At 42.1% G+C, this 20,324-nt stretch overlaps 1 protein-coding gene across 1 annotated transcript in view; it reads right to left on the bottom strand.

The window, feature by feature from the left end:
• DRAM2 (DNA damage regulated autophagy modulator 2) overlaps window positions 1-20,324 on the bottom strand; it is a 33,352-nt gene that overhangs the window by 2,937 nt on the left and 10,091 nt on the right. The window contains exons 2-6 of the mRNA XM_015416418.1: window positions 6,254-6,398; window positions 3,680-3,747; window positions 3,104-3,243; window positions 1,279-1,450; window positions 281-363 (exon numbers count right to left, since the gene is read on the bottom strand). Of these exons, the coding sequence (XP_015271904.1) occupies window positions 281-363; window positions 1,279-1,450; window positions 3,104-3,243; window positions 3,680-3,747; window positions 6,254-6,384 (594 nt within the window). The 5' untranslated portion in view covers window positions 6,385-6,398. The remainder of the gene's footprint in view (window positions 1-280; window positions 364-1,278; window positions 1,451-3,103; window positions 3,244-3,679; window positions 3,748-6,253; window positions 6,399-20,324) is intronic.

The raw sequence follows: 20,324 nt of genomic DNA, 5'->3' as shown, positions 1-20,324 counted from the left end.
GGCAAATGTCATGATACTTCATTGGATTAAAGACCAGATGCTTCACACTGTTTTGGTGTGAAGCATCTGGTGTTTAATCCAATGTAGACTCAAGCCAGCCATGGACTTCATCCCTGTTCTTGATACCTCGCCTTCCTTTTCAGTGCCTTGGGAACTGCTGTCAATAGCTTTTGGGAGGCAATAAAACACTTGATTCAATTACTCATATTTTACTATGCAGATAACAAATTTATTCTTTGTTTTCTCTTAATTCACATTTGTTCACAACAATACAACTTACTTTGTCATCAGGGTCCCAGTGCATCTTCTGTATAAAATCCACTCCATCCTGAGCACTATATAACATGACTGAAGAAATAAACACTTTTTTAAAAGTTAAGGAATATCTGAGTCACATGGGGAGCTCTCTCATTTTATGTTGCTTCTATGCCAATGCATTTGGATATCATTTGTAAATTCAGTTTAATGGAGATCCAAATGACATCACTGCGATCCTGCTGCATTTCTTGTTCCCCTCCCAACTTTTTTCATCATTTGATTTGTGGAGATGTCTTTTAACTCGGGGTAAATTGCATGTTGGGCCATAAGGTTACAATGTTTTGTACATTCATTTCAGAGTAAATCCCACAGTGATTTTCTTCCAAGTAAGCATGGGCTGCATGGCTGCAATCTATATTTAAGCAATTTTAAATAAGTAGGCTTAGGTTAGCCTGATTCTTCACAGGATCAGGCTCATGGCTGTAATCCTATACATACTTACTTTTGGAACCTCCCAATACAATCAGACTTACTTCTGAGTAAACACAGATAGGACTGGAGTCCTATGCACAAATCCCACTGAACTCAATATTTGTTTTGTTCTGATGGGACATCACATAATATGAATATAGTGCACAGCTGTATACTTAGTAGCTACTGAAGTACAGACATTCTGTAATGTTTTGCAGCACTGCTTGATAACTGGCACTTCTTAGTCATTGTTTATTTTAATATAAATGATGTTTTCATGAAAGGACATGGGTCACTTTCAATGCTCCCTCTAAGCTGTGGAGTCCTGTGAGCAAAAATTCTACTTTGTGAGCTGCTGGCATTAAAGTTGTGAGCAAGCGATTTGGCTACTGCATATAAATTAGTTTGCTCTGGAGCCTTCCTTCCTGAGCGAAGACAAGAATGTGTGAGCTGGAGGTTAAAAAAATGTGAGCTAGCTCACACCAACTCAGCTTAGAGGGAACACTGGTCACTTTCACTGTTTCCATTTTGTTTCACAGCAAAGGATACTACTCACTATGCTTGCTGCACACCACAACAGAACAATCAATCGGATCCTGAAAACAACCTTGTTTCCGGGTGACAACTTATAGGAAAGGATGGTCTGAGCCAAGATGTAAAAGGTTCCTACTCCAAATGTGAGGCAAGCTCCAATTACATGCATCACAATCAGAGTGCTTTTCTGGAGGAAAAGACAAGAGCAGATTTCATAGCAGGTTAGACAGGGATATCTGACAAGCATGGTCACCATTTATAAATTGAGCCTTTGAACAGGAGACTCCCCAAGGAGAGTTTACATTGGTCAAAACTTTTATCTGATGGTAGGCAGTTTTCTCTATGAACCATTATAAGTTACTGGAAGATTTTTTTTCCCTGATAAAGTGTAAAATGGATAGTGAATGCTTGCATCTTTTTAAAGAGTCTATGCAGCCTTGCCCAAAACATGCAGCTTTACTGCAAAAGGCCACTGAGTAGCAAGTATTTGTGCTGCTGATATTTTGGGGAGCAAAATGTAATTTCCAACGAGAAATGTTAAAATGTGAGCTGAGTCAGAGATACACGCCATGATTGACTTGAAGCTAACTTACATACCTTGTACAAATAATCTGCAAACTGCATGTGAAAAAGAGAAAGAACCACTAATCCACAGAATGTACTTTTGCATACTGCATTTCAGCAAAGCACATGGTGGCATTTGGGACAGGATGCCAATTATTTTCCTCAAAATAAACATTAGTGGCCAATTGTCAAGACCCCCAGATGAAATCAAAGACCCAATTGGCATGCCCAGCGACAGCCTTATTAACTGCCCAGTTCAACTAGCATGGGTTTTTATACAAGAAACAAATTTTCTCTCCTCACTTAGTGCAGAAGTGGGATGGTCAGATCTTAAATGCTATACTGCCACCCAGTGCTCTTCATGCAAAGTTTCCATGGTAGTACATGATCACACACTGGTTGGGAATGTCAAAGAATGAAATGCATAACTGAGGATACTGTCCACAAATTGCCTGATCCATACCCACTCAGTAATAATATTTAAGCAAGTGTCTCAAAAAGTAGGAGCTTTTGCTCTAGCCAGTATGTTCTCAACGTGCATGTCAATGATTACCATTGTGTTTGATTTATTACTCTAAACTGTTCTTTTGGGGATGTAGAAGTACAACTTTCTTTTCTATATGTTAGCGTGTTTTCTTTGTACTGATTATGAGTGCATTTGCATGTCTGCAGTCTCTTTTTCAAGTTCACATTAGGTTGGATCCAAATAACCACAAGGGAAACTTTGTTTGTGGAAAAGGAGTTTGCTGCCGCCTCCTTCTACCACAGCCTCCCAAAAGTCATTCCTAAAGTTTGAGGACCTCTTAAGAACAGAATGGATACAACATGGCAGGTTGAAATGGGAAAAGAAAATTGACAGAACATGTTCCCCTTCCTTTCTTGTGAAGCAGAACTTCCTCCCATTCATGAAACAACTTTGGATCCAATTAATCCTTTTAATATTTTGCTTGAGTTATGCTTTACTTATGACTTGTAGCCAAAATAATACTATATCAACTGCTACCAAGAGGATTACTTTGTGCATCACACCCTTACAATTGCTGTGTGGTGAGCAAAGTCTGGCAATGAAGACTTATTGAGAGACAAGGGAAGAAGGATGTTTGTTCACTGGGAATAAAAAAAATGCTTTGATACAATATAAGAAAACAAAGTGCTTATTACTATGGAAACCAACCAATCTTCATCTTCTCTCGGGAAAAAGGTCTGTGACATGCTTATGATTAGCATACGTACCCCCCTGTAATTGCCAGAATATTATTATAAATGAAAGGCAAACCTGGAAGTTTGCAATGATGCAAAGCCCAAAGCAACTGACTGTTCCTAACACCAAGCCAGTCTTATTTAACTTGAGGATTGTAGATTCTTCAGGATTCGAATAAAAGACTTGCTTGTATCGGACATAAATGGTAGCAATGCCTGTAAACAAACAATCCAAATGAGGATGGAATATGAGCATCTGCTTTATGCTCCATAGAGAGCAGAAGCTAACTGCAGTTATTACTGTCACATAAAAGCAGCCATCAAGTACTCAGAATTCAGTTAAAGGAATGTAAAATGTAAAAATGAAAAAGGTATGAGATGGTGTATTTTTTAACTGTACTATTTTTAGTACTTATATTTTTTAATATTTTCCCATAATATAAGACTCAACAGGATTGTTCATGGCGTGGTTAATAATCAAGTAGATGCTGTTATCTGAATCTTCCAGTACTATCCTCAAGACCTACCAACAGTCAGAGCAGGGTTCTCAGTAGCTATTCTGTACCTATGGAATATTTTCTCCTTGGAGCTTCACCAAAGCCCAATTAATAACCACCCTTTAGAAGCCCATTTCCCCCCCCCCTGTACTTACCCAAAAGAGCAGAAATGTTTAACATTATCCCAAACAAGCATCTTTCAGGAGGTACTGTCCCTGTGTCACTGAAAGAAAAGCAATGTATAGTACTTTGATGCAAGTAAGTTTCTACTACTTGGCAAATCCAAAATTAAAAATTAGTTTGCAAATACATATACTGATTTCCAGAACAAGTACTGGTTGGAAACAAATATGGCCAATGAAAGGGAAGCAAGAAAAACAGGAAACATGCCCATGCAGCATGTGAGACATTAGTCTTTAGTTTTCCTGTTATTTCAAACCATGTCGAATTCCTTTGTTATGAGGGCTGGATCTGACATAAATGTCACTTTGTCGGGCTGGGCCGTGTGTGCCATAAAACATAATGCCGGGTACCGGAGATATAAACTTTATAAAGGACAGTAACTGGTAAGCTCTGAGTTGGTGTGCCTTACTGCAAGGCCCCAAGAGCTGGGAGGGGGGTGCAGAGGGAAAACCCACATGAGCAGACTAGACAGCCAGCAGTACAACGCTGGGCAGATGCTCCCATGCCCCAACAGAGGATTATCTGCACACACACTGTGCAAACACAGCATCCCTGAAGCTGCAGGCCGAATGGAAAGGTATGAATGCGGCTGCAATGGTTCCCACCTTACCAATTCCTTAAGTGAAGGGGTTCTGCTTGACTGCTGCAGATGAGGTTTTGTGTGGCCCTGCTGAAGCCACAATTGGAGTGGCTCTGCCCCCTCCCCCCGGAGCAGACTCCTGTTCCCTCCCTTGTACCAGTTGCTTGTGGGCTGCATAACAGCCCTGAATGAGCCGGTTCCATTCCCCAGGCCTTATGCTTGACACCCCTGGCTTAAAATATACAAATGGCAGCCTTAATGTTTATTTCATGAGAATGCAATTAATATTGAGGATCTAAAGTATATCACTATAGGACCAACACAAAAAATGTTGGCCCCTCCAGTGGATAATCCATATGGTATCTTGCCATGGAGGAAAAGGTGTAATTCAAAAACTGTTATAATCTCCACTTTTTAATGGTGCTTAAAGTCAGCTACCTGAGGAAGCTACCTCACTTTGCCTCATGGTAGGGTTGGCTCCAAATCACTGTGGAGGTTAGGAAAGTTTTAGCTGATCATGGATAACAACAAGGGTTTATATGCACCAGACCTCAGCACTAAACTGGAATGGTGAACTTCAGTCACTAATAAAAATAAGGAAAGGTGAAACTGAAATTGGCTTTTGACTATATGAAGGATATACCATGACCAATGGACAATCTAGCTCTGTATTGTCTATTCCTACTGGCAATGATTCTTCAGTATTTCAGGCAAAGATAACTCTAGGCAGCGCTTTTTAATAGAAAAAGCCAAGCAGGAACTCATTAGCATAATAGGCCACACCCAACAGCAGAAACTCATTAGCATATTATGCCACACCCTGACAGCATAAGTCATTAGCATATTAGGCCACACCCCACATGCCTTTCCTTGGCTTGCCTGGGTGCACCGCAGCTGTGGGGAGCCCGGGCAAGCCGGCCCTTGGAAAGGCCTGGGGAGGCATTTAAATGCCTCCCCGATCCTTCCAGGGGCCCCCCTGGCCCGCCCGCCTTGGAGTGGCCGGGGGTGTCACTCTCCAGGCCTTCCCTCTGTAGCCATGCACTCAGAAGTTTGGGCTGTAGTGGGCGTGGCCAACTCTGAAGCCAGCCAGAACTCTGTTCCTGTGCGTTCCTGCCCCAAAACAGCCCTGATAACAGGGACTAAACCCAAGAACTTCCTCTTACAAATCATGATCTCTTTTTTCAAATTCATCTATACTGCAAATGTAAAATCTACACTGGGTGTAAAATACATGTAATTGTCTTCCAAGATTATTCACATATGCCACAACCAGCATGAGGGAAGATCAAAGGTGCTTTTTTACTTTTGTGTGTGAAAACTAAGATGTGGCATGGAGATTCCTCTGAATGACTTTACTGACTTCCTCCCCTCTGTAAGGCTATGCAACTCATGCTGAACTTGTGATGGCTCCTTATTACAATGCAGGCATTTGGAGGAGACATTGGTGTTTGTGAAGACTGGATATTTTTAAGAATGTTCCCCAACCTTGCAAAAAGTTTCATTTAAAATTATTTATTTGTTACATGACATCTATATCCCACTTCCCTGACAATTGTCTCCTAAAGTGGTTTATACCAAGAGACATCTAGTGCTGTACAAGGAACTGCTACATTGCTTAGAACTCTCAACATATTTGCTCCAAACTGATGGTAAAGACACTATTTCAGAATTAGCAGTATGAGGACTGCCTATTACTGCTTATTGTTTCCTGCTGGGTAACCATCAAGTAAATAATCACAGATATGCTATACCTCACTATGCAAAATCCAAGCATATCTGACACAAGCAAGCTGTTTTCTTATTCAAATTTTCCCAACCCCCCCCCCCACATCAATGATTATTTCTACATTATATCCCACAGCTTTTCATTTGCATTTACATGACTTTTTTCAAAAATGGGGAGGCCCTCCTGGAAAGTTAACAGTGGGGGTACAGATAACTGTGCAGTAGTAGAAGACACACTGACCTGATGTAAGGCACCAAAGGGTCAACATGACGCAGGAGGACTGCAGTAACATATGAAAATATAAACGAAGCAGACGTCCAAACTACGAGGGCTGAAGGCAAGATACACAGCCCTTGCTGAAACCACCACATGTCAGATCCTAAGGCTGTGAGGAATGAATACAAATCAAGTCAGCTTTTCCTCCCCTTTTTTCACTCTAGGGAAGAAACGGTTCTTTCAGAGTGCACTCTCTTTGTTTCCTGAATTCAGCCACCCTCTTCACCCTGCTGTGCAGCTGGACAGGATTTACTTTCGTTTTTGCGCTGTGCTGCAATGCCAGCTTGAATGAGAAGACAGAAACGAGACTGAAGTTAGTTCCTTATTCGTGACTTATTCATGAATTCAAACAAAAACACTGAGGAGAGTTTGAAAGCTCTGAACTCCCAAATAAGGTCTGGACCATCACATGTCATACACTCCCATGTTCAGCGGACTCTCCCCTTCGAAGGGACATCTGCTGTTTCCTGGTCCAAAGCATGGTTCTTGTGGTAGCTGCTCCAAAGTGTGGTGCCCCCAGGACAATCACACAGGCAGATACTGGGGCCAGGCTGCACCCACAAAACAATTTTTGGACCACCCCAAATGACACATCCCTATGTTATGGAGACTGTCTTCTGCAAGAAGACATACAGCGGTGCCTGGTCCAAACACTGGTTCTGGTGCCACAAGCTTCTATTTGGAGTGCCTCCCAGAGGCCTGTATTTCAAAGAAGGTTTGAATAAGGAACTGTCCTCTGCACCCCAAAATAAGGTTTGGACCAACACACTTCATACACTCCCATGTTCAGCAGATTCTCCCTTTTGAGAGGACATATGCTGTTTCCTGATCCAAAGCATGGCTCTTGTGGCAGCTGCTCCAAAGTGTGGTGCCCCCAGGAAAATCACACAGGCCACAGGAAAATCACTGGAGCCAGGCTGCACCCACAAAATAATCCTTGGACCACTCCAAATGACACATCACCACACTCTGGAGACTGTCCCCTGCAAGTAGACATACAGTGGCTCCCGGTCCAAACTCTGGTTCTGGCACCATAAGCTTCTATTTGAGTTACCACCAAGAGGCCTGTATTTCAAAGGCAATTTGAATAAGGAACTGGTTTGATGGCTTGCCCTCTGCACCCCAGAATAAGGTCTGGACCGCCACATGTCAGGCCCAAAAGATACAATAACAGAACACCACTAATGGTCACATACAGCTCTCAACTCAAAACAGTTCAACGCATCAGCAGCGATTTACAATCTCTCCTGGATAATGACAATTCTCTTTGACAACTACTGGGGGGGGAACCTTTTCTAGTGCACAGACAGCCCCCCAATCTCAAACTCCTCACCCCCAATAATACAGCATCTAATTTAAATATGGACAGAGGTACCAGAGTTTGCAACAAACCCATATGCCAACTTTGCTGCCACATAGACAACACAATCACTGGACCTAACAACATCAACTACATCATCTCAGGCTCATTCACCTGCACATCTTCTAACATTGTATATGCCATTAAATGCCAATAATGCCCTTCGATTCTCCACATAGGACAAACCGGTCAAACCCTATGCCAAAGGATAATTGGACACAAATCTGGCATCGAGAATCACAAAACTGAGAAATCTGTAGGAGAACATTTCAACCTCCCCAGGCAGTCAATGGGAATATCAAAGCAGCTGTTTTATTTCAAAGGAATTTCAGAAACATACTGGAATGGGAAATTGCTGAATTGCAAGTTACTACAACACTCACGACAATGGAACAACTGGGGCTTAACAGAGATATCGGCTTTTTATCTCACTACACACACTAAGTCATTCGGTTCTTACTTATACCCAGAAATTAAACTTTCTTGGTCTTATAGAGGCCACTGGACTCAAACTTGGTTCTCACATCTGTTGTTAACTCCTTTATTATCTGTATGCCAACTTGCTGCTATTTGCATATCCTGCTATATGTGTTATTCCAATCTTAGCTATATTTATTGCTCAGTTACTTATGCATCTTGACTCTAATCAGCTCTTCCTGGCAACTAACCCCTCCCCCACCTGCATGTAATATTTGAGGAAATCTGTTTCAATGTACGTGAAGAACTGTGCACACGCTGAGTCTCTGTTCCTGCATGTACAGAGGGTTGAGCCTGGTTTGTCTTGGGGGTGCCACTAGACTCTAGCTTCATTCTCACATCTCCTTGTTAACTCTTGCATTTACATGCTAATTTGCTGCTATCCATTGATCTTACTGGCCACCTGATCCAATTTCAGCTCGGCATATGCATCTTGGCTCTGAGTGGCCCCTCCTAACGGCTGCCCCTCATCCTCTTTTTTCCTGTAAGTAGCCCTTGAGATTTTGTTCCAATATGTTTGAAGCACACGAAAGCTTACACTATGAATAAAACCTTGATGGTCTTAAAGGTGCCACTGGACTCAAACTTTGTTCTACCGCTTCAAACAAACATGGCTACCCATCTGAATTGATCTCAAACTGCGCTTTGGGCCAGGAAACAACATGTGTCCCCTTGAAGGGGAGAGTCCACTGAACAAGGGGTGTATGACATGTGGCAGTCCAGACCTTATTCTGGGGTACAGAGAACAATCAATCAAACTAGTTCCTTATTCAAATCGCCTTTGAAATGCACCAGAACCAGTGTTTGGACCAGGCACCACTGTATACCTTCTTCCAGGGGACAGTCTCCAGAGCATGGGGCTGTGTCATTTGGAGTGGTCCAAAGATTGTTTTGTGGGTGCAGCCTGGCCCCAATCTTGGCCTGTGTGATTGTCCTGGGGGCACCGCACTTCGGAGCAGATGCCTTATTTTGGGGTGCAGAGGGGGAAAAAATCAAAATAGAAGACTGTGGCTCTGAAACCAGTATTTGGACCGGGCACCATAGCATGTAATCTTTTGGGGATAGTATCCATTTGGGGTGTGTCATTTGGGGTGGTCCAAAGAGTGTTTTGGTGTGCATTGTGGCCCAAGTGTTATCCTGTGTGATTGTCCTAGAGGCACCCTACTTTGGAGCTGTTGTCACAAGAACCGTGCTTTGGACCAGGAAACAGGATATCTCCTCTTGAAGAGGAGAGTCCTGTGAACCTGGGAGTGTATGATGTGTGCTGGTCCAGATCTTATTTGGGAGTTGGAAGGACCTGGCGACCCTAGCCACTGTCCCTTTTGAAATGTTGATTGTATTCTCAGGGACAACTTCCTTCCTTCCATTCACTCTCTCCCAGATCTCTCTTCTCTCTGCATGTGCCAAGAGGGACGACACGCTGTCCTCTCTTGGCACCACGAAGCAGATTGCCCTCTTTCAATCTGCTTCCATCCTTAGCCAGTAAGCTTAGTACTCTATCCAATCTCTCCTCTTTCCTATATAGAGTGTACTTCTAAAATAGACAAGTATTTCTCTTTTGAACTGAAAACGTGACTCTCTGTAACTTTGTGGTACTCTGTGCTTTGTTACCCTGGTTGGATGCGCTCCTGCACTAGACACTTTATGCACTCTGCTAACTAGTCATTGGTTTCTGGACTAACTGTACCAGCTAACCCCAATAACAACATCCCTATGACTTGCCAGACAAAAGTTGACATCCGCTTAGAAAAGACAAAAGAGATTACACTTCCTGCATTGCCTCAGGGAGATGATTCTAAAGAATAGGAACTGCCAAAAAGAAAGCACAGGTTCTCACTGCCACCATTCTCACGAGTGAAATGACAGTAGCATCAGCAAATTTGCTGACCAGATCTTCCCCAGTAAGAGGGTTTATACAGGGTGAGGCAGTTTGATGATGGAATTCTGACTTGCAAAAGCTTGTGCTGAATAAATTTTGTTAGTCTTTAAGATGCCCCTGGACTCCTGTTTTATTTTCCTTCACATGTATAAATCCCAGGCCATAAAACCAGCACCCTGAATTGATCAGTGTAACTGATGTAGAGCATGTTGTATGTGAGCACACTGCCCATCCCCAAATAACAGATGGGCAACTCTGTTCTGCACCAGTTGCAGTTTCCAAGTTGTCTTCGAGGGCAACCCCAGATAGAGTACATTATAATAATTAAGAAGCTACATTTTAACAGAATTAAATGTATCCAGAAGCAAGGCTGGCTCCAGAAGGAATCTTCTACCTTTCATCAGATTAGACAGGGTAATTAATAACTCATGTTCTTCAGGCAAATCAGTCCCCTCCAGAACATCAACTTTCTCTGCCACAGATTGAACACATGAAGCTGCGTCACACAGACTATTTGTTTGTAACATCAGTTTTGTCTACTCTAATTGCCAGCAGCTCTCCAGAGTCTCAAATGAGGTCTTCCACATCACCTACTACATGATCCTTTCAATTGGAGATGTTAACAATGGACCCTAAGGAAGCAGGTGCTCTGAAGGTAAACCATGGCCTCTCCCCAGCATAATCTCTATCTTGACTGCATTCAGTTTCAGTTTGTTCATCCTCATCCACTACTACATCTTCCAAATAGATTCAGAATAGAACTGGCCAATCCCAGATATTTAGCTAAGTGAAATAATTCTAATACATTTTAATCCCACCCCTTCTTCAAGGAACTCTGGGTGGCATACATTGCTCTTCATTCCCCATTTTATCCTCACCAAAACCCTGTGAGGTAGGTTAGACTGAGAGACTGTGACTGGCCCAAGGTCACCCAGCGAGCTTCCATGACAGAGAACGCTTAAAGCCAGGTCTCTCAGATCTCAGTCTAGCACTCTAGCCACTACACTCCCTGTGGTGTGCCACCATGCACACCAAGGGGTAAAAGAAGTAGTGAAGGACGATAGGGAAATGGCTGAGAAGCTAAATGCATTTTTTGCCTCTGTCTTCACTGTGGAAAATGAGAAGTGCTTGCCCACTCCTGAACCACTGATTTCGGGAGCGGTGTCAAGAGACCTGAGTCAGATTGAGGTGACAAGAGAGGAGGTCCTATGACTGGTAGACAACTTAAAAACTGATAAATCACCAGGCCCGGATGGCATACATCCGAGAGTTCTGAAAGAACTCAGATGTGAACTTGTGGATCTCCTTACAAAAACATGTAATCTTTCATTAAAATCTGCCTCCATTCCTGAGGACTGGAAGGTAGCTAACGTCACTCCCATCTTTAAAAAGGGTTCCAGAGGAGATCCGGGAAATTACAGGCCAGTCAGTCTGACGTTGATACGTGGTAAATTGGTGGAAACTGTTATTAAAGAAAGAATTAGTAAGCACATCGATGAACAAAAACTATTGAAGCAGAATCAGCATGGGTTCTGTAAGGGAAGATCTTGTCTCACTAACCTGTTAGTGTTCTTGGAGGGGGTGAACAAGCATGTGGACAAGGGGGACTCAATAGATGTTGTTTACCTTGACTATGGATCAAAAACTGGCTAATTAATAGGAAACAGAGAGTGAGTATAAATGGGAAATTTTCTCAGTGGAGGGTGGTAAGCAGTGGGGTACCGCAGGGATCAGTACTCGGTCCGATGCTTTTTAACTTGTTCATTAATGATTTGTAGTTGGGAGGAAGCAATGAAGTGGCTAAATTTGCGGATGATATGAAGTTGTTCAGGGTGGTGAAAACCAGGGAGGATTGTGAGGCACTTCAAAGGGATCTGTCGAGGATGGGCGAGTGGGCGTCAACATGGCAAATGGGGTTCAATGTGGCCAAGTGCAAAGTGATGCACATTGGGGTCAAAAATCCTAACTATAAATACACATTGATGGGGTCCGAACTGGCAGAGACTGACCAAGAGAGAGCTCTTGGAGTCATAGTAGATAACTCAATGAAAATGTCGAGACAGTGTGTGACTGCAATAAAAAGGCCAATACTATGCTGGGGATTATTAGGAAGGTTATTGAAAACAATACAAGAACTCATGGGCACTCCGGGGTGCACCTATCAAACAAGGGCAATGGGTTCATTTCTGGACTTGGGGCAAGGGATTAGGGTAGCCTTCGGCTTTTGGTGGGGAGCAAAGACCAAAGCAGAGGCTTGGTCTTGGCTGTGGCAGGTTGATGCGGGCAAGAAACCGGAACTGGTGAGCACCTTACGGCATTTTCCCCATTAGGGAACAGGGGGTCATCAGGAACTGCCTTCGGATTTCTAAGGTCCAGGGTGGGGAACGGTGGTCACCTCCTCTGGGAACCTCTTAGGGTATGCTCCTCTCTGCAAGTTGGATGGCTTCAGGGGTAGGCACTCCTAGGTGGCGACCAGTTTGCTGGGCTGCTGGTCAGGAGCCAGACCGATGGCTCTGGACCGAAGCTGGGTGACCCGCCCAAGAAAAGGCAAGGAGGTTAGTCAGGGGAGTGACACCTGCCTTGCCTGTTCCGTGCTCGCTTAGCTGGTCCCTTGCTGCAATGTTGTGTTAAATAGTTAATAAAGTGGCCCTAGTTTACTTCCAAACTGTTGTCTGTCCATTATTCCGTCTGGGGGGGCAATTGCTGAGCGGTCAGGTTAGAACAGATCAAAGGAAGTACTTCTTCACCCAAAGAGTGATTAACACATGGAATTTACTGCCACAGGAGGTGGTCGCGGCTACAAGCATGGACGGCTTCAAGAGGGAATTAGATAAGCATATGGAGCAGAGGTCCATCGGTGGCTATTAGCCACAAGGTATAGATAGGAACTCCAGGGCAAGTGATGCTCTGTATTCTTGGTGCTTGGGGGGGGGGTCAATAGTGTGAGGGTTCCTAGTGTCCTGGCCCCACTGTTGGACCTCTTGATATCACCTGGTATTTTTGGCCACTGTGTGACAGAGTGTTGGACTGGATGGGCCATTGGCCTGATCCAACATTGGCTTCTCTTATGCTCTTATGTTAATGACACCCAACTGCAAAGCTACATTTATCTTGTTTATTGGCTTCAAATAGATGCTGAATAGCACTGGCAAAAGTACTGAACTCTGCTATACCGAATACAATAGATTCTAGGGACATTATTCAGAATCTCCAGGGGTGGTTCCTGTGTCAACAGGTTAAAAAAACCCCAAACCGACCCAACCCAAAGATCCTGAGATCACCAGAGAGCCAACTCTATGATCCCAGTAAAGTATTCTGAATTGTTCAAAAGGATGTGAGGTGGCATAATTTTTTTTAATACATAAAATGTTTAAATAAAAGCTGCTAATAAGTCCAGTGGAATCAGCAAAGAGGAATTACCCGTCAGTCTTCAAATGCAGCTCATCCACCACCGCTACCAATGCCATCTCTTCCCTGCACCCAGGCATGAAGCCAGATTGAAAAGGATCAAAGAACAATGCATCATTCAGCAATGCTTGGAGTTGCTCTGCCACCACATGCTAATTTATGTTGTCCAAATACAGCACTTAGGAAAATGGTCTAAAATTGGCCAAATCAACCCTATCATGCGAAGGTTATCCAGGGGAAAAAAATCTGATTATTTCTTTCAACTATTGAAGGAGAAGATCCTCTGACAAAAGAAGTATAATTCTGTTCAATAAACTACTTGGCTCCTGATGGCTGGATGAAAAAGCAAACAAAAAATCATGTTTATTACAACAGCCAAATAAAGACATGGAAAACTCTAAATTTGTTCAATCTTAGAGAAGTTTACATATTTCTATAAATTAGCTAATACAAGTGGGGGACTCTAAAGGACTTCTGGGAGGTACCTCATTTCCCCCTGTACCCCCTCCCCAACTATTTTTCTTTCCCTCCTCCTGGCAGCCCCCATATCTTGTCCTCTTTTCCTGCTTCCTCCTCTTCTTCCCATCCTCTCATCAGACCTATGTGTTATCCCACCAATATTCAGCTTTAGTTATTATTTACTTAATACCCAACTTTCCTCTCCAATGAGGACCCAAAGGAGTTTACATTGTTCTCCCGTCCTCCATTATCCTCACAACCATGCTGTGAGGTAAGTTAGGCTGGGAGTGTGTGACTGGACCAAGCCACTATGGCAGAGTGTAGATTCGAATCTGGATCTCCTAGATCCTAGTCTGAAACTACGAAATAATATTTCTTGATATAACACCACTTGAGGAACAGTGTAGCTTCAGCTGAAACAGACTAGGAAATTCTCTTAAGATGCTTTCTGTCTTGACACATGGTCTGATGAAGCTCTACCTGAAATGAAGTTTGGATGCAAATCACAGCTTGTCATACGAGTTAATCCTTTAGAAGTTTCTGAAATTTCTACAATTATCCTGTTTTTCTGTATATTTACACAGTTGTTAACAGTATACTGAATATTGTTTACAATTGTATGCTTGTCTCCTTTATCATATTGTGGTTCAGGTTGTTTTCATTTCGGAGTTCCCAATTTTTTATGTAGCTTCTTCTACTTGTGTCCTTCACTTCTGTAATTTTATACTTACCATTTAGATATGATGGTAGCATCATCTAGAAACACAAATATGTGTGTATATATACACACAGAAACATACACTGAAAGGTTCCAATGGTGCCGTGAATGAGCTTGGAACTTTTTTTTTAACTTATGTGTGACTGCAGTGTATGAATGGATCAAATGTCAATGTATGCTGTAGCCACTGAACCTCCTCTTTCACATTTCTCCCAAAGGAGAACAAGGCACCCTACAGCAGGTTCCAGGCACTTCTATTGAACATTATGCATCAATCATTTAAATATAATTGTCTTGTTCCAAAACCCATAACCCTATAATTTATCACGTCTTGTTCCAAAAACAAAACCATATAATTGATCACTAAATGTTCTTGCATACAATACTTTATACTTTTCGAAGCAGATGGTGACTCATCCCTGTCTGTGTTAAGAGCCTGCTCCGGTAGGGAGGGCGGGGTATAAATTTGATAAATAAATAAGATTACAAAGTCTTCCAGCCCCGTTCTCTCTCACCAGTGTGGGGATATAGTACTTTCACCTGATACAGGAGCCTTTTGTCAATATTTGTACATGACACTTCCAAACAGTCATTCCCTATCTTCCAGGTCAAATGCTGCCTTTAAGTCTGAACAATATAGATTTCTCACTGTTGGTTTTTTTTGCAAGTATTTAAAAATTACATGACAAAGAATGATTACTTGGTCTATGGGGCTCATTCCCATTCAAAAGCCTGCTTATTTCTTTTCCATTATTTTGGTTTGAATCCTAAGAACAAGTTCCATGCACATAAGAACGTAATAAGAACCTTGCTGGATCAGACCAGTGGTACATCTAGTCCAGGATCCTGTTTTACACAGTGGCCAGCCAGTTCCTCTGGACGGCTAAAACAGGGCATAGATAGAGGCTAAGGCCTTCCCCTTATGCTGCCTCTTGACAGATTCAGAGGATTAGTGCCTCCGAATGTGGAAGTTCCCCTTAGTCACCGTGGCTAGTAGAAATTGAGAGATTTATCCTCCATGAATCTATCTAATCCGTTTTAAAGCTGTTTACTCCTGTGGCCATCACTACATCCTCTGGCAACAAATTCCACTTTTTAATCACTTTGTGTAAAGTAGTATTTCCTTTTGTCCATCCTGAACCTCCTGCCTATCAGCTTCATTGGATGCCCTCAAGTTCTAGTACGTCGAGGGAGATTTTTGTGTGTGTCAATTCTCTCCAGTCTCCACCCAAGCATAATTTTATAAACCTCTATCATGTCCCCCCTTAGTTGTCTCTTTTCTAAACTGAAAAGTCCCAGGCTCCTCAGCCTTACCTCATGGGAAAGGTGCTCCAACACCCTAAAAATCTTCGTTGCCTTCCTCTGTTTTTTTCCCCGGCCCTGTAATGTCCTTTTGAAGATACGGTGACCAGAACTGCACACAGTATTCCAAATGAGGCTGCACCATAGATCTATACAGGGGCATTACAATATCGGCTGTTTTATTCTCAATCCCTTTCCCAATAATTCCTAACATAAAGTTTGCCTTTTTCACCGCTACAGCATACTGTGTTGACATTAATTGTTAAGAGTGATCAGTGATTGTAATACAATACAATGGATATTGAAATGTATTTCTCTGACCAAAAAAAGGAGGAGATTGGATGTTGGATGTATATCCCACCCTTCACTTGGAGTCTCAGAGTGGTTTACAATCTCCTTCCCTTCCTCAACCCACAACAAACACCCTGTGAAGTAGGTGGGGCTGAGAGAACTCTTTAAGAACTGCTCTTGAGAGAACAGCTCTGAGAGAACTGTGTCTTGCCCAAGGTCACCCAGCAGCTGCATGTAGAGGAGTGAGGAATCAAACCAGTTCTCCCAGATTAGTATCCACACCCCTAACCACTACACCAAACTGGATTCTGTTAGTTAACTCCATGCTAGAGAGGAAAAGAATGGAATGTAGCAACAGAGTCTCAGTTTACTACTCTTAACAATTAAGAATGTAATTAAGTATGTAATGTAATTTGGAATTGTAGATTTAAATGTATTTCTCTAGTCTAGGGACAAGGAAAAGAACTCTATACAGCCAACTGCCCACTTAAAAGACAGTTGCTGCAAGGTCACCTCCATGCTTGAGAGGAGACAGACTCTCACCATGCCACAGTTAAGTGATACATCAATCTCCAGTTCTGACATATTTATTGCCTATGCTATGTTCCCCCCCCTTGAAACCAAACAGATGATAGCCATAATACTAAGCTTATTATTCTTTTAATGTTAAAAACACCTTCATTATTCTGTATGGTAATTTACAACCCGCCCTCTATATGTATGACTGTTATTTCTATTTCCATTTCATTGTATCTGAAGAAGTGTGCTTGCACATGAAAGCTCATATCTTGAATAAAACTTTGTTGGTCTTAAAGGTGTCACTGGACTCAAACTTTGTTCTAACAAAATTTGTGATAGGGTATGAGCTTTCATGATTCACTGCTCACCTCTTTTCACTTCTTCTGGAAAAGTGAGCAGTGACTCACGAAAGCTCATACCCTACCACAAATTTTGTCAGTCTTTTAAGGTGCTACTGGACTCTCGCTCTTTTTTACCTTCCACTGACATCTGACTGATGAGCGGCCAGCCTCCTCACCACTAGGAGTCAGTAAGTGCCTTGTGTTTGTGTGTCTTGCTTTCTTTCACAGCCCTGACTTTTGGTGTTTTACTTCTTGACCTCTGATTATGTGTGACTGTGGTAAAACTTGCTCTTCAAGCTCTGGCCTGTGTATTTAAGGGAAGAACTATACAGCCCACACACATATACTTATGCTTAAAAGACCAATGGATGCTTTTCGGAGGGGAAAAATACGCTTTGAGAGGGATATGGTGCTAAGTCCTTTCTCTGCTCACCCCCCACCCCAAATCGCCTCTTACCAAAACCACTGCCTTCCCCCCTCATTAGGGTTGCAAGATCCCTTCCAGCCACCAGTGGGGAGGGGCTTATTTGCATGTAATGTGTAATCAAGTCCTAATCATGCCTGCTTCTTTTGTCTACTGCTTTAGATTTTAACCACCTGGTTTCAATTTATTTATTCACTAAAATATTTGTATCCTGCCTTTCTTCTTACAGATTAAAAGCATATAAAATAAAAAACCAAATACCTTCCCCTCCCACAAAACAAAACACATGCTGTTCATACCCCATCAAAAGCCCTGGAAACCATCATGTACATTGGAAACCTCACCACTTATGAGACAAAACTGGCAAATGTATATTAAGTCAGCCATGACACTTCCACAACAGTGGATAATTTGTTTTATTCTTGGGTATCACCCTAGTTTTGCAAATAAGGCCCCTCCCCTTCCAGCCACCTGTCTCAGGGCCAGGATTTTCCCAGGTCAAAGCAATTGATGTTATTGATCCCTCAGTGGGAGCTGTCCCATGATTTTCTTTTGTGGTGGTCCTGTTGATGGAACAGTTGTTGATCCATTCACATTTGCAATGGAGATGCCACATGGCACAAGCTGATGTAGGTTTTCCTCATTTCCTACTGTGGTTTCCCTTTCACACAAGACGCAAGGTTCATCCACTTATTGGTGTTGTCCTCATAATTCTCTACCTCCCCCCTCCCCAAAATGTGGTGCATGCATAGTACAGCTCTAGAACACCATAGCACTACAGTCTACAAATACTATAATCCACAATACTACAGATTTTTGGCTCATGTGTAATGTTGCTCTAAAACAGCACAAACGGCACAAATGGGAGGAGGGTTACAATTTCATCATAGTGCTATTTAACTGTTGTGCTACTTGCAGTATCCTTCCTTTCACATAAAAATTCACAATACTGACTACAGTTTTATGATGTACCCAAAACAGTGTGATTGCACTGGTCTGCCAAATTGTTTTTTATAAAATTACACAATATTGTCAAAAGTAAAATGCTGCACAGGATCCTGATAAATGTACCCCATCCTCTTTGACTACTTTCTTCACAGTCCTCCTGCCATACTATTGTCCCTTTTCCTCCAGAGTTAGTGTTGTGTTCAAAAGGAAAAAAACCACTGTTATACTACAGTTGTATGATGTGCCCAGAATAGTATCATTGCACTGTTTTGTAACATATGAGAGAAAAAATATAAAGTAGTGGCAAATATACACGATGGACTGGTGGAATACACACCCATAGAGTGCAGCACACAGCCAACCTACACCAGGAAAATAGAATTTCTTACATTTTTAGTAACATCATTGAAGAACAGCACTATAATGTTGTTGATCTGACTAAAAGAAATTAAAACCCTCTATTGTGTTGGTGTCATCAACAAATAAATGGCAGAAGGTGGGGTTGTTGTGAAAACGGACAGGAGGGTACATTCCTTTTCATTGAAGTACAAGGCATACTTTATCTTCCAGACCCATGAAAAACAATGGCTTGACAACACCATGTCATAGAAGACCTTTTTTTTCCTGTACAGACAGTGCATAACTCATGCACAAGTGGAAAACAAGTCATGTGGAACAACAACAACAAAAAGCACACAACTCAGAGTACTAGAAAAAGGGAAAACCTTCTTGTGGAAACACCCCCTGCCTGCTGTTTCTCAATACAAGAGGCAAATTAACACAGCTACGATGAGCCTAGTTGGTTGCAGCTAAGCCCAAGTGCTGTTGACTCCAAGTCAAATAATGGAGACAGCTAAAAAGGCAAATGTGATTTTGGGCTGTATTTTGGCCTGTATAGTGTCCAGATCATGCAAAGTGATGGTATCGCTTTACTTTGCTCTGGTTAGACCTCACCTAGAGTATCGTGTTCAGTTTTGGGCACCACAATTTAAGAAGGATATAGACAAACTGGAAAATGAACAGAGGAGGGCAATGAAGATGGTGAGGGGTCTGGAGACCAAGTTCTATGAAGAAAGGTTGAAGGAGCTGGGTATGTTTAGCCTGGAGAGGAGATGACTGAGAGGTGATATGATAACTATATAGAGGATGATGCGGAGTTGTTTTCTGTTGCCCCGGAAGGTCGGACCAGAACCAGCAGGTTGAAATTAAATAAAAAGAGTTTATGGCTAAACATTGGGTACACTTTTATTATTTTTCATATTATACACAAACAAACATACATACAACATATAACAAACATCCACTTACACACGTAAAACATACAAAGAGATCAGTATATATCTGGTGTAATATACCATCTATAAAACATCTTATACATATTTTCTTTATACGATACTGCCTTAGTCATTTTAATGTTTTTAGACCATATCTGGTCCCACTCTCTCCAAGTAATATTGTGACCTACGTTTTGAGCCCACAGAATCATATTTTGCTTAACTGTTTCATCTAACAACCTTCTTGCTTCAAATCAAGTCTTCTTGTTTCATCTTCAATCCTTTTCGTCTTAAAGTCCATCTTTTCTGTTTTCTCCTTCAATTCTACAATTTGTTTTGTATTTTCTGAAACAAGTCTTTGTATTGCTTGCAGACTGCTCACAAACTTTTCTGTTATTTGTTCCATATTTGTTTCCACTTTCTTCATTAAAATTTTAATGGGATCCACAGCTTCTGGTGATGATTGAGGTGATGGTTGAGGTGTTCTTACTTGCGTAGTTTTAACGTTAGGTTGGGTTGCCATCTTCGAGCGTAATATAAGTGCTTTTCTTATTGTTAAGTCTTACCAGCCAGATTATTGTTTCTTTTAGATTACTTCACAGTCTGGCTCTCTGCCCGGACTGTCTTATCTTTAT

Source organism: Gekko japonicus, unplaced genomic scaffold (assembly GCF_001447785.1).
Source record: "Gekko japonicus isolate JY-2015 unplaced genomic scaffold, Gekko_japonicus_V1.1 scaffold1812, whole genome shotgun sequence".
NCBI classification, from domain to species: domain Eukaryota; kingdom Metazoa; phylum Chordata; class Lepidosauria; order Squamata; family Gekkonidae; genus Gekko; species Gekko japonicus.
This window is presented reverse-complemented; position numbering and strand designations above follow the sequence as displayed.